Below are 24915 nucleotides of genomic sequence, written 5' to 3'. Positions count from 1 at the left end.
GCTAATAATTGTTATAGCTCCTATACTGTGCAGTAAATAACTCTTTTTTAAAATTTAATCTGTGGTGTAAACAAACCATTCTGTCTAATCATGATCAGAATCCATCAGAGCTGTATTTATATCAATTTATCTAGTATTCCATCGATAATCCTGTGGGACAAATTGCATTAAGGTTCAATTCTACCTGTCCAATCTTTTACAGCTTTGACAAAGTCTGGGGCTGGGATTGGATCCAGCCACTCCCACTCTCCTGTAATAAAATAAATTTTGGAAGTCTAGGGGTCCTGCAGGTGTTTGAGGATCCATGGTGTCTGTTGGGTGTCATTTCTCCATCTCATGACTCAGCAGGAGTTTCTCCAATAAAGAAATAAAGCTTTTGCCTGAAGCTCCTGCTGTGCCCATGACTGGAGCCCCTGTGAGTGTCTGGGACATCCCAGCTCATTGGCAGCCTGGGGACTTCTGGGATGTCACCGTGGAGCCCCCGTGAGTGCCTGTGACAGATTGGTGCCTTTGCAGCCCAAGGTGCCCTGGGATGTCACCATGGAATGGCTGTGACTGCCTCTGACCACAGGGCTCTTTACCATCCCCAGAAACCCCTGGGAGGCCTCCATGGAGCCCATGTCTCTGCCTGTGACATTCCAGCTCTTGAACAGCCTGGAGACTCTTGGAAATTCCCCATGGAACCCCTCTGAGAGCCTGTGACAAATCTGATCCTTAGTGGGCAACCACCACCAGGCCCCTGTTGCTATGGTCAGTTTCCATGGCATCCATCACCAGGCCCCTGTTCCCCCAGATCCACAGAATTGGCTGAGCTGGGAGGGACCCATCAGGATCCTGGAGTCCAACTGCTGGCCCTGCACAGGACACCCCAACAATGCCAGCCTGGGCCTGGCAGCGCTGTCCAAATGCTGCTGGAGCTCAGAGAGCCCTGGAGCTGGGAGCCTTCCCTGGGGAGCCTGGGCAGTGCCCCAGCAGCCTCTGGGGAAAAACCTTTTCCTGAGATCCAACCTCAGCCTGCCCCGACTCAGCTGCAGCCGTTCCCTCCAGTCCTGTCCCTGGGCACCAGAGGGAAGAGGTTCCCACAGCCCCAGCCAGGGACCTGCTCCCAAGGCTGCTGGCATGGCCACCAGGGCTTGGTTTCCACCGGCTGAGGTTTAGGACTTTGGGTCCCCAATGTCCTGCTCCTGCTAAAACCGCTCTGCCCTCACTGCCCTCCTGCCTCCCATGGAAAGAACAAAAGGCAAAGATCCTGGGCTGGGATAAGAACAATTTATCGGGAATAGCAACAAGACAAAGAACAAACAGCAACAGAAACAATATCGATAACAGCAAGGAATAAGAGAAAGGATTTGCAGGAAAAGCTACATTACCACTGACTGCCTCTACCCAACCATGTTTATCCTCGCTCCCGGGAAGGATACCCTTCTCTTCAGGGAGACAGGGAGTCTCTTTCGTGCTCCTAGCACTGACTAGAGATGGGAGTGAATGTAAGGACAGGGCCATGGCCTGACCCTCATGTTAGGCCCACATCATGTTGTTGGCAAGGGTAGGAAAAGGTACAGGTGTCTTCCCAGCATGTATCACAGGGACCATTGATCACCAGGGCTCTTCCCAACGTGGGTCTTGCAGTGGGGGATGAAGCTGCAACTGGGCATGAAGCTCTTCCTGCAACTACGGCATTTGCAGAGCTTCCCTTACTGGTGCCTCCGTTGGTGTTGAGTCAAGTGAGAGCTCTGGGTGAAGCTCTTCCCACACTGGGGACACTTGTAGGGCCTCTCCCCAGTGTGGATGCTCCGGTGGGTGATGAGGGTCGAGTTGTGCTTGAAGCCCTTCCTGCAGTCGGGGCAGCGAAATGGCTTCTCCTTGGTGTGAGTCTGCTCATGCAGGAGGAGATTGGAGCCGGTGGGAAACTGACACGATCCGTCCTAAGGACGTGATTCGTGTAGGTTCTTTTTCACTGATCTCAGGGTGCAAAAAACTGACACGACAAGGGGATTTGCAGTAAAATCAAAATACATGTACTTTTATTAAATAGCCATAGAGAAGATGCGTTAGAGAGAAGGGGAAAGAAGAAAGGGAAAAGAATAAGGAAAAGAAAAAGAAGAGAGGGAGGGCAAGGAGGTATATAGCTACCAGACATGCGGATGACAAAGTCTCTCGAAGTCCGGTCGACGAAGAGGCCTGTCGTCTTCACGTCAGGGGAGATCTCGAAAGGTATCAGTCAGGTCTAACCTTTTTTATAGTCCTTTTGAAATGGGGGAAGGGGACCCATTTCAAAATAGTCTACAAGGAGTCCATCAGTAGTCCATCAGGAGCAGGTGTCGTCAGCAGCAGATGTCGTAGGCAAGAACCATTGTCTTCTCGGTCCAGTGGTCGCTTGCAAAACTTGCTCCGGTCCCCACGCACACCTTCCCTCACCCTACGGTGGGGATTTCAGTCTCAGTCCTTTTGGGAAGAAGAGGGGAACTTTTCCATGTAGGGGTCGCATGTCTCAGTCCTTGAGGGAGAACCTTCTCCCATCTCAGTCCATCTGTCACGGTGGTTGATGTACGGTAAATGGAGGGTCCTTTTGTGGTGACCCCCGGGAAGGTCATTCCAGAGAGAAAGTCCAGCCAAGTCAGAAGGGTGGAGAAATTCCAGCACTAGCGTTGCTAGGTGATGCAGGTGAAGGAGAACACACTGCCCCTTCTCGGGTGCAGTGTTCCATGAGTTGAGCAAACACACCCGTAGGCAATAATCTGGCTTGATGGACCAGACAGACCTGGATTTTCAGAACACGATCTTTCCCTTTCCCCGGTGGTCTTGGCTTTCATGACGATCGAGAGGCAAAAAATGAGGGAAGTTTTGGACAGACACTCACACGACCCCGTGACTCACGATTGTCTTGAAAGGGTCTTCATCAGCAGGTCTCAAGTCTCCTTCACGCTGGTAGCATACCTCAGAAAACAGGGACAGTATGACAGAGAGAGAGGAAAAGAGAAGGAAAGATAAGAAGAAATAAAAGAAGGGCGAAAAAGAGAAGCAATTAGCAAAACAAAATCAAAACAATTTTTTAGCAAATAATTAAATAATAATTGAAAATTATCAAAATAATATTATAGCTTGAATAATTGGAACAAACTCACAAATTATTATAATGGCATTATAGCTTAAATAATTTGAAAAATCACAAATGGTAATAATCAATCAAATAATCAAAATAAAATCACAAATGGCCAAAAGTAAAAGCAATAATTAAGTAATAAAATGAATATAAATTTAACAAAATCACAAGATGGAAGGTAAAAGGTTTTTCAAAACACATCTACTGATTCATAATCGCCTTGTGTCAATTGTCTTGGGGACGTCCATAGTAAAAAGGACATCAGCCAAATTGTGTGCATTAATTATGGACCTCAGTCTTGTTAACCGTTTCATCATTCTCCAATTCATGACAAACAAGATTGCTGACAAAACAAAACCAATTGAAACCAGGATCAAAAGGACAACAATAGGATGACACATGGTGTTCAGGACACTTGTGGCAGTTGGTGACCACCCAAAAAGAGTATCCCACCACTTGTGTTCAGCATCTCTCTTTACTCTTTCCATGACACGATGTATTTGTTTTACATTGTGATGAACAGTTACCAGGGTCTTCTGCCCATCTTTCTTGATCTTTCTCAGAATCTCAGCCAGGTCCTGGTGGAGCAGCAACTGCATTACCAAAGTGAGGTTCATCCCAATTGGAGTAGGTATCAATTTGTGAATCAGGGTGTAATTGGATTGCAAAAGCTGGTGAGAGGTAACTGGAGCTACATAAGAAAAATCATATCATACAATTCTGGTAAAATTACAAGCGCAGAAATTTGAATGATTCCTAGTATCCACTACTACATTTTCTACAAATACAAGATCACAGGCAGTTCTAAAGCATGCACATCCATTGCCTATGTATATGAGAACTGTTTCAGAAGTCTCGTTATGATGTATTTCAAAGTGACAGATATTCTGCTCTGTGTCCAGACAGATATCCTGGGCTATGATTCCATTGCTTTCACAGATGAACCCTTGTTGTTCACGGACAATACAAGATTCCAGATTGACAGTTTGCCATTTGTTGTTAATCTGACGGGCCCATTCCCTATGCTCCGAAGGATAGAGAATAGCTCCGTCATGATTTATCCCTAATGCTATAATAGGAAAAACCAAATGCACTGAAGCACTGCGTATGGTTAACACAAAAGCCGTGGCCACGTTTGAAATGGGGTCATAAGTGAAATTTACCAAATTCCACCAGGATTGGAATTCTCTTTCAAAGTCAGCAGCACTGTCCCAGATTATTTTTCAAATTTCAGTGGGAAAAGTGCCTTCTTCACCTTCTTTTATAATTGAGGCAGCAACTGACTGCATCCACAACTGAGCCCGAACACAGCTGAGAGCCAAGGAAACATTATTTTGTGTGGCATTGAGTGCATCAATCACCAATTTGTGGTTGTTTACATTTACCTTTTCCCAATTTGGTAGTATGTTTGATAGCAGCCACTGATGTGTTAAGGATGATTGCAGTGGTTGCTGTAATTTGGTCAGATTTTTACTTGTAGCAGCCAATTTGTTCATTATTACTTAATTTACTTGTTAAGTGTAATGTTATCACTTTGTGTTACCATAAAGGGAAGGGAAAACATTATATTTGTTGTACAATGCTAGTGTTATCATGGTTTCTCAGGTCTCCATGTCCCACGGAGTTCTTCTGTAAAAATAAGCACAACAGAATCTACTACGAAGAGGCAGAAAGAGTTAGAACAATGGGGTTGTCAGAGAGGTTTTTAACACCAGTGGTACTTCCCCTACAATAGGGGGTGGTCCACCAAAAAGAGGTTGTCCAGGGTAATGTGCTGGGTTCTTGAAATCATCTGGTCCGTGTAGTGAAGGAATTATGCTTGGAGCTGTCGGGCAAAAAGCAGTGATTTTAGGACACCCATCTGCCCCCCATCTGTCGTAAGGGGTGTGAGAAGTCCATTCAATCCCTTCACCTTTTGCCCAATCCTGCGCACTTTTGACAGTAAAGTGAGAAACATTATCAGATTGAATTTCCTGTGGGCTTAGGAAAATTCCAAACCATCCCTGTATTGCTTTAACGGTATTATTTCCTGTAGTTCTTTTAAAAGCATTGGCCTGAAACAACACAAATACAAGTGCAGCATAGGACTTGATGTTAATACAGACAAGAAAATAATTCTGTCCCTCACACTGGAAAATACTACAAATGGTTAACAGTTCCTCTGCCTGAGCACTGCCTTCTCCCTCTCTGTTAGCAGAAGCAGGGAAGAAAGGAGGGGTTGCTTTAATCACAGAGGCAAGTTTGTTTTGGCTGCTACCCAAGCTCTCAGTTTCTTGTATCGCTAAGTTTTTTTCTACTTCTATGAGAGTTAAGCCAACCACGGACAAACCTCTTTCCCAGGTAGAGTGTCTTCTCTCATCATCTTTGAAACCATGGGAATAAAAACCAACGGGCCTTGTTGGACCCTCGGGAGCCCGCTGCCCAATGTGTACTGATAGCCCTGAGGAGGCAAATCCCCACTCTACCTGAAAGGGATCTGTAGGATGGATAGGGTCCAGTGCTTGGTGAGCTGTTGCTTCAAAAATCAGCGATTGCAGTGCTTTCTCTTGAGAAAGACTCCAATCCCATTTTATCCCTTTTCTCGGCAAGTCATAAGAGGGAACAAATGGGTTATTCTGGTTAGTAAGAAGTTTATCTGGTGTTTCTATAGGGGACATAGCTGCTATGGGTTTTTGAGGGAAAATTGCTATAGGTTTAAGTGTTTCTGTAAACCTTTGAATTAAAGAGGTCATAATTTTAGACTTTACAGGTGATTGCATTGGTGACTCATAGTTTGTAGTTGGTTTTCTTTCATGCATTATTTGCAAGCAGGCAGCTTTTTGAATGTTTTCCAGGAGTTGGTCAGGGGTACCGGCTATGGTTAAAAGGTTTCCCCTTTCCGAGGGGTTAAGCCCCTCTGTCCAATAAGCTATATGCTGAATTAGGGACCATGGGATGCGTCTGTCTCCCGTTGTTAAGAACACTCCATGTCCCCAGTACCCACCGGCTTCTTGTTCTGACAAATGTGTTTGAACTTTCCCAGTGAGAGATTTTGTTTCAGTTTTGTGGGAGAGAAGCCCATACTGCTTTGCAAGTTTTGTTAATTCAGTAGCAGTGTATGGGATTTCTTTAGTGATTATATGTGGGTCAAAATCCTCATCATTAATATAGTTGCATTCTGTTTTAATTTGAGGTTTCATGCTATTGCAACAACAGTGTTCCCCAAAATTTTTCATCAGAAGTAATTCTTTTTGGGGGTAATTTTGATTAAGGTGAGAAGTTTCCTTCTCCTCTGTTTCTTTTGAGGAATCAAAGTTCTGTGAATTTTTAACATGCACCTCTCTCAAGGCAGCCCGTAATAAATTATTTTCATTTCTTTCTTCATTTAATTGTTTTTGCAAAACTCCAACTAAGTTTTGAAGGGAGTCTATTATAGCATTTTCCTCACTTCTTCGCTTAGAGCGAGTTTCTATGGCTGCTGTGAGGCAGGCTCCCAAAACTGAGCAGAGGATGGTTTTATTTCACCAAGTTTAAATTTTGTTTCATGTTGCACAGAACATATTCTACCAACAACATTTTCTAAATTAAACCAATTGCTCTTTGCCCAGGCCTCTCCGCCTGGTGAAGGTTTTGCATTGTGTTTAGCAAGTAGTGTGTAAAAATCAGTTTTTGCCTTGGCACCAAAATCTTCATTCATCTTGTGAAGGGACTAGGGACCACAACAGAGAGGTGTTTTCGGTTACACAATCACACACTGTGTATTCCCTTCACTCAACTTTTTCCCTGGGTGGCTGAAGAGACAGAGTCAATCTGGGAGGCCCTGCTTAGTTTCTTCAGGGTGTCTCTTCCTTCCCAGACAGTTAAACACACACACACACAGTTGAAGAGACAGTATCAATCTGGGAGGCCCTGCTTAGTTTCTTCAAGGTGTCTCTTCCTTCCCAGACAGTTAAACACTCTTAGAACAGAAACAGTTTTTTTCCCCCTTTTGCACCAAGAGATCTTTTGTGATATTCTGGAGACAGAACCCTCAAAAAGAGTTTGGAGGATGCTTTTTCCGCCTTGGTTGGTGCAGTATGCGGGAAATTCGAATCACAGCCCTTGCTTTCTAAATCCGTTCAACCCCTTTCGGGAAAATTGACGGTTTCGGTGCGGCTGCCGTGAAACGTCCTTCCCCTGTTACAAACTACACGTAACCTGCAGACTCCTCTGTCCCCAGAACCCAAGATCCGTGACGCCAATTTATGACACGATCTGTCCTAAGGACGTGATTCGTGAAGGTTCTTTTTCACTGATCTCAGGGTGCAAAAAACTGACACGACAAGGGGATTTGCAGTAAAATCAAAATACATGTACTTTTATTAAATAGCCATAGAAAAGATGCGTTAGAGAGAAGGGGAATGAAGAAAAGGGGAAAGAATAAGGAAAAGAAAAAGAAGAGAGGGAGGGCAAGGAGGTATATAGCTACCAGACGTGCGGATGACAAAGTCCCTCGAAGTCCGGTCGACGAAGAGGCCTGTCGTCTTCACGTCAGGGGAGATCTCGAAAGGTATCAGTCAGGTCTAACCTTTTTTATAGTCCTTTTGAAATGGGGGAAGGGGACCCATTTCAAAATAGTCTATTGATAAAGGGTACAAAGAGTCCATCAGTAGTCCATCAGGAACAGGCGTCGTTAGCAGCAGATGTCGTAGGCAGGAACCATTGTCTTCTCGGTCCAGTGGTCGCTTGCAAAACTTGCTCCGGTCCCCACGTACGCCTTCCCTCACCCTACGGTGGGGATTTCAGTCTTAGTTCTTTTGGGAAGAAAAGGGGAACTTTTCCATGTAGGGGTCGCATGTCTCAGTCCTTGAGGGAGAAACCTTCTCCCATCTCAGTCCATCTGTCACGGTGGTGGATGTACAGTGAATGGAGGGTCCTTTTGTGGTGACCCCCGGGAAGGTCATTCCAGAGAGAAAGTCCAGCCAAGTCAGAAGGGTGGAGAAATTCCAGCACTAGCGTTGCTAGGTGATGCAGGTGAAGGAGAACACACTGCCCCTTCTCGGGTGCAGTGTTCCATGAGTTGAGCAAACACACCCGTAGGCAATAATCTGGCTTGATGGACCAGACAGACCTGGATTTTCAGAACACGATCTTTCCCTTTCCCCGGTGGTCTTGGCTTTCATGACGATCGAGAGGCAAAAAATGAGGGAAGTTTCAGACAGATTCTCACAATTGGCAACATTCACATTATTACTTACTGCTTGGTTAAGGAACAACATGGGGAAAAAAAGCAAGAAACAAAATTCAGTCAATCAAATGAGAAACATTCTGAGAATTCTGTGTGTGTGTGTGTGTGTGTGTGTGTGTGTTTAGGTGCATTTGAGAAAGGGACAGAAAGGACAAGGATCAGAAGGAATACGGCCTAAAAGCTTAACAGCACTGGAGCTGAGCAGTGGTTAAACTGGAGCCTCCAGGAGTGGGGCTCTTGGCCCAGGATCCATGGCTGCTCAGTCATGCTGCCAGTGCAGCAAGCTTGAGAGTGCGCTGGCCCTGCGAGGCCCCACTCAGAGGGAGGTTGCTGCTGGCACCTCTGGGCTCCAGGAGAGCCCCAAGGGCCTCCTTTGGGAGCGCTGTTCATGGGCCACAGGCGAGGGGCCTCAGCCATCAAGGCTTCATCGTGGCCGCACTGTGGGTCAGCAGCCTGGCTCTGAGAGTGGGAGAAGGAGGATGTCATGCCATTGAGGCAGGAAAAGCGGTTTCCAAGGCAGTTCACAGGACACCCCAGGAGCTGGTCAGACAGCACAAGTGCCTGGCAGCGCTCGGTGTCTCTGGGAAGCTCAAGAGGAGCTGGGCCCAGGGGCTGCTCAGCAAGGCCCAGGCCTGACAAGCGTTTCTCAGGTCACCGTGTGGCCGGACAAGGCCAGGGCTACTCACCACCACAATCTGAAGCACGAGGTTTTGATGTAGGGTAAAAAGGCATGGCCCAGTGGAAGTGGGCTGTGTCCTCAGGCCTGTGGGAGAATCACAATGCAGATCCTTGTGCTACTGATTCCATCTCTCCCATTTTTCTGAGTTCTTGGTGGCAAGGTCATTTAGGTCACACAGCTCTCTGAAGCTTTCTGCACAATGAATTAAAGTGAGATTACACATCCCAGATTGTGTTCTGTTACAGTTTAACTGATTGATTTAAGGAATTTCTGGAGCAGAAAACTTGCTTCCTCAGATATTTACTGTGTGTGGCACCAAGCACAGAGGAGAGATTTAATGTCAAAGGCATGGCCCAGGCAATGCTCTTTTGACAAGTTCTGCCCTGAGCTTTCCTGAGGAAGATCTGAAAGGTTCGATGTCACTGGCACAAGCTCCTGCAGTGGCTGCTGGCCAGCGGAGCAGGGCCGGCAGCTGTGCAACAAGTGTTGCCACAAGCAGCAACTCAGCCAGGGCAGCAAATCAAGAGCTGGGAAGGAGCTGATCTGAAGGCCAAATTTAGCTCCTAAAAGAGTTGGAACAGTTCCTCATTCCAATGAGGTGCAGTGTTGGACACGGCTCTGTCTGAACACTGGACACAAGTTGCTCCCACTGAGTGCTGTGATGGTTTCTGCAGGAGCTCTGGGCTCCTGTGTGTGCTGGACACAATGAGGAGAGAAGGAGCCAAGTGCACTGACACACCTTTGCCTTGAGCATGACCCGGCCTGGACCAAACACACTGCAAGCTTTCCCCTTTGGCCCATGTCTCAAAATGTCAGGTCAGCTGTTGGACGACTCAGGTTGGTTTGGTGTCAAAGAATTCCCCTCAGAAATACTGGGTTTGTCTTCCTCTGTGCCTTCCCCTCAGCAGCCTTGGGGCTGCTCCTGTGTGAAGCCATGTGTCTCACACAGTTTGGGAGAACTTGATACAGGACACTCTGCAATGAGTCGTCTCCTCTAAAGTGTTCCAACAATCCCCTTCCAGTAACAGGAAATGAATACTAATAGATGAAAGTGGAAAAAAATTGCAACAGTTTATTAAGAAGTGGAATGGCTGAAAAGCAAGCAAAAAGGCCAGTGAGTTCTAGATATCAAACTGCCAGACCTCACCGTCCCCCTGCTGGGACAAAGACCCAGAATGCCGGAGGAAAATCCCCCCAGGACACGCGTTACAAGGTGGTGCTGGGTTCTCCCTCTGGAAGAACAGGAGCTGTCACGGAGCAGCTCCAGCAGCAGATGAAAGCTCCATGCTTGTCCAGCGCCGACTTTCTCCCAGAGGCAGAGCTCTGTGGAGCGGTCACGGCAGGTGAAGCAGCTGGGCTGGAGCCCCTCCGTGTCTTTTCTCCCCGGCGTGGCTCAGCTCACGCTCTCAGGCTGGGAGCGGGGCTGCTCCACTCCTGCTGGCACCATGTCCCTGGGCTTGGACAGTTTTCTGCCAGGAGAGCCCAGCATGCTGTTACACAGATCTCTCATAAAGGCCCAAACCAACTCCAAACACTCTGCCTACAGCAGCGTTTCACAAAGGGCTGCAGAAATCCAGGACAGCTGCAAGTGAGTGTCAGACGGCTTTTGTCTTGTTCTTGCCAGCAGAATTCTTGATGAACTGATGCAATTGTATTCAGATGTAACACAGGAGCTGTGATTTTTTATTGAAATATTTCATGAGGAGTAACAAGCCTTGGGAGCATGAGGTACAGGTCTGACGTGTGAAAGCATGAGCATATCCTCCAAAGTCACCAGTTTAATTGTCCATTTTATTACCCTTGTATTTATTCCACACTAATAAGCAAACTCAAGCTTTGCTTAGATATAAAACAGACACGGCATACCCTATGGTCTCTTGTAGGGTCCCCAGGGCTGGCAGTGACAAAGCAGGCAGTCTGCTTCATTGGGAATCACTACAGATCTGCATCACAATGTGTTTTTAAGTAGCATGGTATTATTAAGATCCTGTTTTCTGCACGAGATACAGAAAGGAGGTTCCCAAATGATTTCCATGCAATCAGGCAGTAAAGAACTGACCCTGCTATCCTAACAAAGCTTTGGCTTTGGCAATTGCACTCTTCCCATTCATCTTTTGACGCAGACACTCCAGGTTTTCCCCACACCCCTGCAAGGCTGGCAATCACTGTTTCCCTTTTACTGTTCTTCCCTGGAGCAAGTACAGTGGCTGCTTTGAAACTAAAAGCCCTGAGATCTGGGCATCTTGAAGGAGCATGAAATGCTAATTAAGTGTTCCCATTGGTAATACCCAGGTCTGCACTTCCCAGAGCTCTGAAGCAGCAGCAGGAGGGCCATGCATCATTCCTGTTGGTGGATGTTCATGTTTCTGGTGTGCAAGAGCAATGCCTTTGAGGAGGGACAAAAATGCCCCTATCCAAACAGTGATTGTGCAAGGGTATGTGAAGTTTCACTGCCTTTTTCAGGATATTTTAGAAAGATCTAAGAGAGTACTGTGGCATGGAGCAGGTCCCTAATTTTGTCTCCAGAGAAATCCCCAAAGGACACATCGGCTCTGCTGGTGATGGCAACCCCATAAGCTCGTGGACTTGTTTTCCCTGCAACATGCCACCCTGCCTGGGCTTTACTAGGCCAGGACTAGACCCATAGCTATGCCAACACATGCAGCCACGTGACACAGAGTCAGACAGAGTTCTCCTTCAGAAAACTCAATTAACACAGTCACATGCAGTTTCTTCTAGAACATCAGAAGCTGGCAACCATGAGGACTTTGCTGTCACAAGGTTACAGTTTGCACTGGGCCCAGAAGTATTCTTCCCTAAGGCAAAACAAATTGAAATGTGAAGTTTAAATCTTCAAATGACTATGAAAGGAAACTGTAGAATAATTTCTGGAAAGGCAGCATTGTCAATGTTCATGCAGCCCACCAAGAGCTGGAGCGGAATCCAGAATTGCTTTTTCCAGCTATGCAGGAATTCATTACCCTGGCAAGCACTGGTCCATGGCAACAAATGATCCCATAGCCCTGGGCAGAAGGGCACCCAGGCTGGAGTGGAAATAGATTTGAGGAATCCTTGTCACTTGCTATTGGCCTCACAGCCCACTCATCCCTTGGCAAGCAAGTTGCAAAAAACACTGTTGGACTGCTGTCCTGGGTAAATCTACATACAGATGACTATTCCAAAGCAGGGCATCTTTTCCCAGTGAAATACACATCCTCTTCTTACCTATGAAATTGTGCCTGAAGTCACCTGTGAGCCAGATCTGTGTGAGATTGCAAAGGAGCAAAGCTTTGGCATTTGGGCACACTTCCCTTGGTTTCTTTGCTCAGGGCTTTGTTGAGCACAGAACACATCCAGGTAGAAAACTTTTGACCATACAGGATCTTTTGTTTCCATTGTCCCCCAAACATGTGAAGAGGTGGTGCTGTTGTAATGCCAATTTAAAAAAAGTAGCACAAATGACACAAAAAAGACAAAAGAGGAAGAGGAGCAGCCCAGTGAGGAAAGGATGTGGTGAGACACTGGCACATGGAGTGAGCTGCACTCCCATAACCTCTGGGCTAGCAGGTCCTGGTCACACATTCTCCTCCTGGTTTATTTAAATTTTTTTTTATTTATTTATTTACCTTTTCAAAAAACATCAAAATAAAATATATACAATTAAAAATATGTCATCAAAATTTAAAGATACAATCAAAACACATTTATTCAAAACTATATTTAAAGATCAGAACATATGTACATCTCTAACTATGTAGACTAATGCATAAATCCTATTCTTGAAATACTCTTCATGCAGGCGGCAGCTTCTTCCTGAGCTTGGAGGAAAGAGAGCTCTTCTGAATGTGAGGGTAGGAGATAATGGGAAGTCAGCCCAGAAAACCTGTTGGTAAGAGTGTAGGCAGTCAGATCTGCAAAGTGGAGACACAAAGTACAGCAGAGGCCACAGTGCAAACCAAACACTGCCAAAGCACCATATTTCATGGGACATATTTCCTGCCAAGATCTTTTATGGGACATGATTTCCAATAGCTGCACAGGGAAACATGGTCCTGCTGGCAGACACTTGAGGCAGGCCAGGGTGCAAAACCCTGCCCCACTTCCACAGAGCTGCCCCAGGAACAGCCTGGCCTCTGGGCTGCCCTGGGACAGCAGGGAGCCCAGAGCCCTGTGCTCTCCAGCAATGGCTCAGCTGCACATGCACCCTCCTGCTCCTCTCCCTGCCCCACAGCTGAGCAGCCCTCCAGCTGCACGGGGCACTGGCAGCAGCACAGCTCATTGCAGGGCCACATGCAGGGCACAGCTGTTCCCTGGCAATGTGCACAGCCTGGCTGGGCTGCCACAAGACCCTTCCTCCCAGCAGAGAGCGGCCCAGCTCCCCCCTCACCTCTGTGTGAGGCTGAGCCAAGCTTGGCCTTCACCTTGTCCTCGGTCTGGAGTTGCTTCAGGCCCCACACGCCATGACTAAGAAGAGCGATGGAGAGAGCAGGGGCAGATGCACACCCTTCCTTAGTCTTTTGTCATTTTTGGCACAGCTAAGAAGTCACATCCGGAGGTGTCTAACTCAGCTCTTGGTCAGCTTTCTGGAGAACATGATGGCTTCACCAGCCCAAAAGGCTGTTGAGGTTTTCCCGCACGTGGGGAGGCTTGCTGGCAGCACACTTCCTCAGCTGGGTGCCCATCACCTCGCAGAGGGCACAGGCCAGCTTGGTGAGCACAGTGCGGACGCTGGCACTTCGCACCGGCAGCGCCTTGTTCTCCAGGCAGGACCAGAGCACGGGCAGGGCGCAGCGCTGGACCACTGCAGGGCTCCTGGCATGAACCCACTCCACGAGCACTGCCGGGAGAGAGACACAGCTCTTTACCCACCAGCCTCAATGCAAACAGGGATCTGCCTCTGCTTGTGCTTCTTGGGAGCCTCTCTGGCTAAGGTCAGTGAAACAGCACACAGAGCCCCATGACCCAGAAATGGGCAATGCAGCTGATCATCCTGGAAACAGAACCACCAACCCCTCAGGACTAATTTCTCCAACCAGAGCCTTGTCCCTGTGGCAGACTGTGTACCTTTCCTAAAGCATTTCACAATCTGTTTCTGCAAGAACAATGACTGAAATGTCAAATTGCTTTTTATTTCCATTAAGAAGTTGTCTAAATCCACACTGAAGATTTGGAAATGCACCCTAGAGAGGCAATTGAGAGATTTCTAATAAGAGGGATGATTCAATTTCTGTAACTTTGATGTCAAGGGCCAGAAGTCTAACCTGGCTCTCCCCTTTGCTCAGTGGTGGAAAGCAAAGGGCAGCATTAGAACCCACTTCAAAACTCCAGCCCACCAGAGATGAGTGCTGCCTGACAGCTGGATGAGAAACACCAGTGACTAGCTGGTGTCTTTGGCAGAATGCTTTTGAGGCTTCCAACAAAATGCTGTTTCAAACCTCAGGGTGTCTTAGAGAATTACCCAGACCCCATTGCTGTGGCATTAGGACATCTCCACATTTTAATGGCATTTCCACTCCCAGTGTTAATGCCATTTTTTCTTATAATGTCCGCTGAAATAGGGCATAGCGGGAGAAAAATGCTGCACAGCGGATGGAAATTTAACCAAAACACAAGTGTTTTCTCACATTTTTTCTGAAATTTGCACTCTGCTCATTTTCTGAACTGAACCATATCAAACACAGACAAAAATTTACTACCAACAGGCTTCTTGCATGGCAAATTTGGCTGGGACATCAAAACCTGAAGTGGTCTGGAGACCATTCTTATTTTCTGATCAGGCAAAATGTTATGTAGTAGCCATTTATTATCCTGTGCTGGAAGAGACTTCATTTTCTCTATGCTGTTAATCCACCAGCACCCTAATGCAACAATTCAACATTGAAACAGCTCCTGAAAGACCCCAAACCAATTCTGCTAAGCAGGGAAAGGATTATGGTACCCCTTTCTAAATGGGAGTTCATTTGAGTTTAAATGTAATTAAAGACATTGGTGACTATTGAAGGTGAGGAACAGCTGTCTGTTCCTACTAAATCTCAGAGAGAACATCTGCTCTTTCTAAAGTAGTCCTAATTTATGCTTAATTCCTTTATTTGAAAAAGAGATCAAAAGAACTGCAGAACTAATTTCCCTATTATTTAGGGATATTTAGCATTTAAAGATGCTGCCATAATTAGCAGTGGATTTAGCCCCAGCTAATGCAAGGCTAACAATTGTCTTCTCTGCTATATATTGAGATTGTAATTTTTCCATTCTTTGGCTACTGCTGACATAGCAAGCTCCTCTGAGGAATCCATTAACAGCTGCATTTGCAGCATTTTGGACAGTGCAGACACAGGCAGACACTGTTTGCACACCCTGAAATGCTCACTCCAATGCCACTTGGATTTCAGCACAGGCAGGGAGCCCAGCACTCTGCTTCTGCCCCTGTGCCCCCAAAGGCTGCCTTGCACTAAATCCGTGCCTCTAAGACGTGTGTTGAGTTTTGACCTAAGATGTGACCCCCAGGCTCTGCACGGTTCAGCCTCAAAACTTCCCAAGAGAAAAACAAGAATTCTGTGAGAACAAAACAAACCGATTCCCTGAAACAGCGTTTGCCACCATTTTCCCTAAAGGATCACAGATGTCCCTGAGCTCCCAAGAGAGGAGCCAGCTGGGGTATTTGAGCCCCTCCCTTTCCTGCAGGTGGGTTCTGAGATGCCCCAGTGAGGGCTCAGCCCTGAGGCCGAGCGCTGCCCCATCTCAGGTGCTGCACAGCTCTGCAGCAGCCAGGGAAACCTGCCAAATACACCTGCCTTGGCTGCTGGGCAGGAGGGACAAGCTCAGCACCTCCTGGTGTGGAGGAGCTACTCTGCTGTCTGCTCACAGGCATTCCCTGTAAATACTCCCTCGGAGACCTCTTGGCTTAGAAGGGGAGGCCATACCTGCGATACTCCCGGTGACATCCAGCAGAGCTTGGCCACTCAGATGACTCCATTGGTGGCTGAACTCTTTCAGCAGTGATACTTTATCTACAAGTGAAACACATGTTTCTGCTCACTTGTCTGAGGTCATAGGAGAAAGGAGAGTGGGGAGGGAAAGGGCAGGGGCAACCCCATTTTATCAAAGAAAGTAAATTTCTGCTGATTTCTGAATCGTTATTGACTTTCCTTCCTGCCTACTTGGCAGGGTTTAAAATTCCAAAAGAAAAGCTCTCCTTTCACATTTGCAAATCCCAACTCATCTCCTGTACCAGGAGCTATGTTAAAGCATTTCACATCAGGGACCTCAAGAGGAGTTCAGTCACATGTAAGAAGCAGTGGAAAGGTTTTGCATCCCAGAGCAAAAAGGAAGAAGCCCATCCTTGGCACACAGAAAGGCACTAAGTCAGGCAGTTCATGACTTCACAGAGCAGCTGAGGTGGAGAAAGTGCAAACTCCCCTTGAAGATCTGCCTCCTCAACACTCCATTTTTCAGGCATTTTCAGAGCTGACATAAGTCTATGTGGCAAAGGAATTTAGGGCAGCCCTTGCCTATGTAGTTCTTTGCTATTGTCATCTTGCCCCACACAAAACAACATGTAGAACAAGGCATCGTTGCAGCTGGATTTAGACTTGCTTGTTACAAAGAAATTAACTTGGTGAATCATAAGTTCCCCTTTGAAAAAAGAAGAGAAAGAAGAAAGGTAGAACATAGGCAGCTAATGCCTATAATGTAGAGCCTGCCAGGTGGCTGCTCTGCAGAAGCTCTGATGGGCCAATGTCCCTGCATGCCAACAGCAAAGCTGTTCATTTGGGAATTCAAATGGGGACCAAGAAAACTGCAAAACCCCTTTCCCTCTGATTTGTAGCAAAGCTGTAGTCCAGGACTTGCTCTTCAGACCTGCAGCACAGAGCCAAGGGCTGCTGGGACTGTTGGGCAATGCTGCTGCACATTCCAGCCTGTTGGGGACTGGTGCATAAGGACTGCACCTGCACAGCTTCTGGTGGCTGCCAGCTGGAGCCTTCCACAGACAACAGCAGCTACCAAGGCACTCAGCGTTCTCTTGTGTGGGAGAGACAGAGGCACAGGAGAGGAGAGTCCGTGCCAGGGCTCAGCCTTACCCAGATGAGCAATGGATTCTTCCAGTGCGTTCACAGCTGCGGCATGAACCCCGGGATCCTTTGAGTTCAGGTTCTTTGTTATTCCCTGCACCAAAGGGATCATCACCGGGTTCAGGGCATCTTCCAGGAGGCCGATGATTTCAGCCAGCACGTCCAGAGCCTTCTGCTTCACTTTCTTGTGGCTGTCAGATATTCTCAGGACAAAATAATCAAAAATCTGTGAAGAGAACAAGCAACATGAAAGCTGGATTAGAATGTCTGTTTGAAGAGTGGATATAGCACTCAGCAATGTAAGAGATGAAAGTGATCCTCTCTCTCAGGTCAGCACTTGCTTGCACAATTGCACTGTTTTCCTGTGGGCCACTCACTGGAATGGTAGCGCAACCTCATGCTGCTTGAAAGATTTTCTTCTGTTTTTAAGAGGTTTGGTTGGGGACAGATTAGTTCTATTGTATTTCTCTCCATCTAGAAATCATTAAATCAATTCCATTTGTTAATGCAAAAGGCTACCTTTGCTTTGCAAGTATGTAAGCAGATATTTACAATGCCCATTTTTCTATACAGTTCCCTCAAGTACTGAGGGCAGCTATGATTTTGGCAAAACTATGGCTGGAGAAGATCTAAGTTTGATTTTGTCTGTCTCAAAACTTGTGTCTGGAGAAGGGCAGGGCTCTGATCAACTCTTCCAGGATCCAGATCATTTCTCTAACTAAGAGGGAGACTTCTGAAATGAAATGTGCTGTACAGCTCTCCTTAGAGCAGGTTCAGTCCCTTGACAGCCACAGCATCAGGCACCATATTCTGGAAAAAGAAGCTACTGGGAGGAGAAAGGATGGATCTGTCCTTAGCTGTTTTCTTCCTTTCCAAAGAGAACAAAAGGCCCCCCAAGAAGGGTGAGCACTGTCTTTACCAAGAGGAATATGGACAAGTGGAAATGAGTTCCAGAGTTGTGCCTGAGCAAAACAAGATGGAGCTTACAGAAAAATTCTTTAAAAAAAAACTGGCTTTAAACCAACCCAGCCTAATACTTCTCTTCCCCGTGCAAATCCATCATTTCTCTAGAGAACAACAGCCATGCTTTCAGTGGCTGGATTCCCTTCACTTAACCCAACTAGCAGTAGGAGTCAGCAGCAATTACAGCAGCAGAAAATGCTGCCATCATCTGATGAACAGCATCAATGGGCACCGGCCAGACAAATACAGCTGGACTAAAAAAACTTTTTCTGAAGCCTGAACCTGGTATAAATTTGTCTGGGTAAGAGGGACCAGACTGTCCCAAACAGCCAGGATGGAGTGCCAAGACTCACTGAATTAACTTTACTTCTGCAGCCTTAGGAAAGGAGCTAAAGGAAAGGGACAATGAAGACACCCTACATACTTGGACAATGTTAGTGGAGATGAGCTGGGGGCTGGTTTTGCACAGGTCTAGGAGGAGTGCCACTCCTTCCATGCGTGTCTGAAACCCCTTGGCCTCCAGGAGATGGTAAAGCTTCTGGAGCGGCTCCGTTTCTTCCACAGCTGCAGGCAGCGTGACCTGGGCTTTGGCACGGTGTACGAGGCGTCCATCAGAGGTAGGTTTCACCCTGGAAAATAAATCCAAATTAGGACCTGTTGGTGACAATGCCTTCAGTTAATTGTGAGCAAAACAGCTTGAGGAGCTTTCCTAATGATGTTATTTCCAGCTAGAAAATCATGAGGCTCGGAAGAACAACATGGACCTTGTGACTATCATTATGGGAGACAATCTGCAAGGAACATTCTCCCAGTACTCACTCAGGAAAACCAAGGATGAGATGCATCTGATCTATCTTCAGATGGCTTCCAAGGCACACAGGTTACATTGCTTTGTGGGGAAAGAGAGACACTACTTCCAAGTTTAAATGCCTCTTCATATGGGATGTGTGTGCCTTATAATAAGGAAACTCATCACTCTGGAGAAGTGTCTCTACAACCAGGCATGACAATCTGCAAAAGCAGCTCAGATGCATCTGAACAGATGAACAGGGGCATATCTGAAGGATCCAGAAAATCAGTAACAGAGATAAAACCAGAAGCCAGACATCCCAGAACTATGCTCACATTTTGTTTGCTTCCCTAGAGACTAGATGCACAACTCAACAACCCCACAGGGAACAATTCTCCTGGATCAACCTGTCTCTTCCACAAGCATGGAAAGATGCTAGAGCCATGCTACTGAGGCATGTGGTCATGTTCCTGCCACTGCTGAGCATGACAGAGCTAAATAAATCCCCTCTGTTATCAGAGGAGCATAGGTAGCTCTGCCACTGGCATGAAGAGACAGCAAGGACCAAATTCCTGTCTTAAATGCTGATTGCAGCACAGGGGGAAATAAACCAAACACGCTTTCCATCAAGCAACATATACGAAGGACAGGAATATCAAGACAAAAAGTCCACCTTGAGGCAGCTGTTGACCAAAGCTGCAAAGGAATTGCCTTGCTACTTCCTACTCAAACTTGGTACTGTCTGAGGGTAAGAAAGCCATGACTCAGCCAGGCCAAATCACATGGATGAGACCTGCATCTTTGTGGAATGGCACCTTGCTTCTAGTCTGGGACTCCTCATCAAAACACCCATCTGAAAAAGACTCCACTCAGATTAAATAAAAAACCACTCTAGTTCAATTTACTTGTCCCAAGTCAGGCAGCAGCAAAGTGGACCTCTCCTAGCCTCCACAACCCTGCCCTTGCCACTGCACTGGATCATCTGAGCTGCCACCAATGGATGTCTTTTTGTCTCCCCATTTTTTGTGGAAAGCCCTCCAGAGAAGTTGTGTTCAGCGTAATGCAGAAGTAGACATTTTTTATCCTAGAGCATTTGTAGGGAAAGGAAACAATCTCTGGCACTGGTCATCTCTGCCAGAAAGATTTGCCTGAGGAAGAGGCATGTGAAGCTTGCCATGGGCTTTGTCACATCTGACAAAAGTGCTCAGTACCGTTTGCTAGAAGGCAATGTGGCCTGGGGCTTCTTGGAGCCATCGTTCCTCTTCTCCACCGGCTCCTTGACAGATGGGCATTCACCCTTCTGGTTTTCCATCCCCTAGAGAGACATAAAGAAACCCCATCAATCTTTAGGATATAAAACACAAGTTAGAACCAGAATCACTGCTACCAAGGCCTAGGGAAACATTTCCTAACTTACAGAAATAAACAGACCAGAGATTCAGTGATGCCAACTCTTTGTTTTCAATAGCCCAAGGCAGGTTATGGGTGCTACCAGACTGAGCAGCAGTCTAAAATCCCAAATTCATTAGTCCTGAGCACAAATGGGAATAATGCAAACTGGTGGGCAATGAGTGGTCTTAAAGGAAGCAGCAGAAAAAGTTGGACTCTTTGGGGGTTGGCCCATTGTGTTGGAAGTTGATTTGGTTCAACACTCAGTCTCCCTGTGCCTGCACAAAGGTACACTCTATAATGTTGATTAAAAAAATAAAATCCCCCTCCTAACAAACAAAGGATTTTTCACTGGATGCTGCTGAATTCACCAAGCTTCTTCCAGCTCCACAGGGCTTGACAGCAGGGCAGTATTCCCAAAAGACAGACAGTAATTGTAGTAACTAGGATTGACTTGGACATCTTTTGTAGATTTGGAAGTTTTCTTGGTACTACTGCTTCCATGTCTTTTGCAAAGACTGTTATCTTCAGACTCTGTTATGTTCAATTCTCACTTAATTGCTTTACTGGGGGCAGAGCAGGGAGAACGTGGTGGGGGCTTACTCTTAAAGGTAAACCCATTTTCTCCTCTTTCCCTTTCCTCTTTGTGACCCATATTCAAAGTATTCAAAACCCCACTTATTCCCTAATAATAGCAGTTTCTTTGCGGCCTGCAGATGAACAGGCTGAGGATTAACAGCTCATTCCCAGGAGCAAAATGATTCAGCAGAAGAGAAATGAGATAAAGACACATTGGGTATGCTTGACCTAATGTAAGCATACTAGCACAAAGGAGACATTTCTCGTGTCAAGCACTTACTTTCTTCTTAATTCTTGTCAGAATATCTTCCAGATCACGCGTGGAGAGAGATTGTTCCAGAAGCATTTTAAATTTTTGATGGCTCAGCAACATCTTCACCATCTCCTGTCCATAATGCCTGAGGAAGGATAGAAGGAAGGGCAGGAGAAAGGAAGACAGGTAGGGAGGGAGGCAGAAAGGAAGGCAGGCAGGAAGGAAACAACAGTGAAGAAAGGGAGAGTGTTAACAGAAGAGGCTGACACCTTAAACTCATCAGTGCAACCCCTGCATGAGAAGGCATTACCTACTCAGCAAAGAGGGAGATTTACCTCCACTTGACACTGCACAGTGCTGTCAGCTGAACACAAGAGGCAAGAGGAGAATGTGGGGCCACAGAAAAATACCATTTCACTCTGACATTGTGGGTGTTCCCAGGGAATAAGAAAAACACACCTGCTTTGTTGTCAGAGCCTATTAGCAGTGTCTTGCTGCCATTGCACAAAACTTTGCCTTTCTTTAACTGGCAGGGAAGCCGAGACAAAACACCTCCTGCATCCTGTTGCTTATTCTATACTATATGTATGCACAGGGGTAGCTAGTTGCTCTGGTGATCTTGGCAGCTATTAATGGGAATTTCATCATCAAAGTAAGGGGATTTTGGTGGTTTGGGTTGATTTTGCCACCAGGAAACCACAGTTTTCTTCAAGAAGAAATTTGGAGGTTGTTGAACCACAGATAACAGTATTCTAGAAATCTGCAGAAGGGGTTTTAGAAAGAGTGAATACATTGTCTAAAGACCCCTGAAATATTTCTAGGAATGTCTTAAGTTAATGAGAAACAGATGTTTGGGATCCTTCAGTGATGAATATTAGCCAACACTTTGGCTTTGTGCTTTGCACCTAAGGCAAATCAAAACTGTTGGACTGGCTAATCTGAGCTCTTTTGAACTCAGTAAAGAATCCTTCAAGTCACAGGAAGCTGGCAATGCTCCTTGCTGGCCAGCCTCAGGTTACCCAGTACAGTCATTTCCCCAGGCATTCCAGAGCAGTGGTCACAGCACCAAGTCTGACTGAACTCAAGAAGCATTTCAACAATGCTCTCAGGCACATGGAGTGACTCTTGGGGTGCCCTGCTGTCCTGGGTTGACTATATGATGCTTTTATCCCCAGTCGTCTTGTTCTGTTTATACTAAATAATAAGTTTTACACCTTTAAGACTCTCTTCCAGACAGTGAAGAGGGGAGGGAAGAAGCGCGCAGTTTGTTTTCAGACTGCTCTCACTCCTCCACATTCCTGCTCCTGGACTGTGTTGTCTGTGGATGGACAGACAGCAGGACAGAGCTCCTTTTTCCGTTTTTTGGGGTTTTTTTTGCTTTTAGTTAGTTTTAGCTAGCTGAGGCAAAGAAGTTCCCTGGACTGTGATTTTTTTTCCTTTTTCTTGGACCTGTTCAAGCCTGCTCTGGACTGAACACCCAGAAGAGCACCGGCAGCTCCACCTGTGGCCCCCCTGGCCGGGCCTGGGCCGCAGCGTTTCCAGCACCAGAGAGAATGATCAGAGACTGAGTGAGCCGAGCTGCAACCCGGGGAGAGGACTGTTCTGAATTTGCCCTTTTTTTGGAGCAGTGAGAAGTTTTATTGTTTAATATTGTTTGGGTTCTATTGTTTAACAAACAGGTTTCTTTCCACTTTTTCTCCAAGGAGATATTTTCTCCTGAACCGGTTGGAGGGGGGAGGGGCAATTGAATCTGCTTTTGTAGAGAAGCCCCTCTGGGGGTTATCTCCCAAACTTGCCCTAAACCAGGACATGGCTGGGAGCTGGACTGGATGACCCTGATAGGTGCCTTCTAACTGGGCATATTCTGTGATTCTATGACCCTTATCCACACAGTGAGGTCACTTATTATTTCCTTGAGTTTCCACTCTTTTCTGGTTTTACCTTTAAAGCCAAACACAAAACGGTTTTCCTGTTTCAGGAAGTGAAATGAAGATCATTACCTTGTGTCCTGGTGACAGTCCTGAGCAAGCGTCCCTGCCACCTGTGCCAGCCTCTCAGCCCTGGCTGTGCCTGCCAGCTTCGTGACTCCCAATTTCTGCATCAAGGACTGGAGGAGTTGGGCCGCACACTTCCGCACCTGGGCGTGGCAGCTCCTGGGAAGGAGAGAGCAAACCCTGGGGCACGGGGAGAAGGAGCAGCAGCAGCACAGGCCTTGGCCAGAGCCTGCTCCCTGTCCTTGCTGGGGGAAGGGGGCCTGGCTTCTCCCTGCAGCTGCAGACACCTGCAGAAGGTTCTGTCCTCAGATAAACACAAAGTTAGCATTGGGCTGCTCTGTGCAATGATCCTGCTGATCCTGAAGGGCCCCTTCCAACTGGCCATATTCTACAGTTCTGTGATTCTGAGAACTAATAGGCTGCAGGAGGGCAGAAATAGGTGACAAGAGGAAAGAAATGAGGTTGATCAGAGAATGAAGTCGCTGAGTTCCCAGACGATGCAGGATACAGGACCCTTCCCTCCCATCATTCCCATTCTTTCCCTCATCCCTTCCCCCACCCACACACTAGACGCTGAAGAACATCACTGGAAGAAGAAGAACCTACTTGACTCCCCTGTCCATGAGAGCAGCCATTGCTCGTGCAGGAGTCACATTCTCTACCATCATCCCCAGGCTCTGACAGGCTGCCTTCTGAACAAACTCTGGGGAGTTCCACACCATCTGGAGAAGGACTGCAGCAACCTCATCCGCCTCGCAGTCCATGTCCTTCTTCAAGGTCACAAAGAACTCTCCCAGAGTGACGACTGCAGAGTAGGACACCTTGGACCGGAGATTGGTCACCTGGGGAAGACATGATAGGAAACATAAGAATCACCTTGAACAGAAAACCAGTTGCCTTCAGCAGAAATCCCAAGAAATGACAACACATCCCACTGTGTCCAGAGGAACATAAAAGCACAGTAAGAGCAGGAAGATACAAACACTGAAAGGCACTTACTCTGGAACCAATTTCTGACCTCAGACCTGCTTACTGCAAACCAAAAAAAAAACAAAAAACCAAAACCAAAATTCACTAAAGCTTCCTACCTAACCCTTCTAAAATGTCCACTGCCATGATTTTAGGCCCTTTCACTAGAAAATTAAATCAAGGGCTGCTTTCAAATCATAAAGACACAAGTCATAAAAATAGAAGAGTCAATTGCTCCTGTTCAGAAAAGCTACACCAGCAGCTGAAGCACTCAGCCAGGAAACAGAAAACACAGGCTCAGATCTACAGACTCATTTGCAGTGTTGAATTACAGCTTGGGCAGAGATTAGGACTCTGGCAAATAACGTCATTAGTGTCTTGATTTTGCCATTTGCACATTGCATTGTAATGGCACCTCACTCACAGACAAGTGTCAGATATTCGACCTACCAGTAAATACAGGTACATGTGCACACAGATCCTACAGACAGCTGACAGACATGGGAAATAGAAGGTCTCAAACCAGAAATGGAGGCACACCCTGAGCACACATGGAGATGAACAAGCACATACCTACTCTGCACATCCTGTATGAAGTATGGGGAACAATTCAAAACAATGTTCTCACCTCGCTGGTAACTGCCAAGCAAATGTCATGAAGTCTGGACAGCAGGACTTCTGAATGGGACTCAGCCAGGTGGTTGATGTTGAAGAGTCCCTTCTCCTTCAGCTCCCTGAAAGGCATGTAACAAAAAGATTGATTTTTCTCTCTGCCCAAGAAGTAGGCAGCACCCTCCGAAATGACCAGGCTGGCAGCTCAAGCCATGGGAGGTGCTTTTCAAGGAGTACTTAATGAAATCGTGGAATGCGTTGCCACAGGATGCTGTAGCTGTCAAAAGCATGCACAAATCCAAGAGGCAA

General features: G+C 46.7%; 1 protein-coding gene, 1 long non-coding RNA gene and 1 pseudogene across 2 annotated transcripts; 1 reads left to right on the top strand and 2 right to left on the bottom strand.

Moving 5' to 3' along the window:
• The window catches only part of LOC135291581 (zinc finger protein 23-like), a 201810-nt pseudogene that overhangs the window by 39285 nt on the left and 137610 nt on the right, over positions 1 to 24915 (top strand).
• On the bottom strand, positions 13590 to 18749 carry LOC135291565 (TOG array regulator of axonemal microtubules protein 2-like). Its single transcript, XM_064405844.1, has 4 exons — positions 18445 to 18749; positions 17067 to 17283; positions 15909 to 15995; positions 13590 to 13825 (listed from the first exon to the last, which is right to left on the bottom strand). Exons 1-4 carry the CDS (start codon positions 18514 to 18516, stop codon positions 13590 to 13592), a joined length of 612 nt encoding a protein of 203 aa, XP_064261914.1. The 5' UTR covers positions 18517 to 18749.
• On the bottom strand, positions 19846 to 21170 carry LOC135291626 (uncharacterized). The gene is made up of 2 exons (XR_010354394.1): positions 21059 to 21170; positions 19846 to 20125 (listed from the first exon to the last, which is right to left on the bottom strand). It is a non-coding gene; the product is annotated as an uncharacterized LOC135291626 (long non-coding RNA).

The sequence above is a fragment of the Passer domesticus genome (assembly GCF_036417665.1).
Source record: "Passer domesticus isolate bPasDom1 chromosome 8 unlocalized genomic scaffold, bPasDom1.hap1 SUPER_8_unloc_1, whole genome shotgun sequence".
Taxonomy (NCBI): domain Eukaryota; kingdom Metazoa; phylum Chordata; class Aves; order Passeriformes; family Passeridae; genus Passer; species Passer domesticus.
The sequence above is the reverse complement of the archived record's forward strand: the minus strand, read 5'-3'. Positions and strand labels throughout refer to the sequence as shown.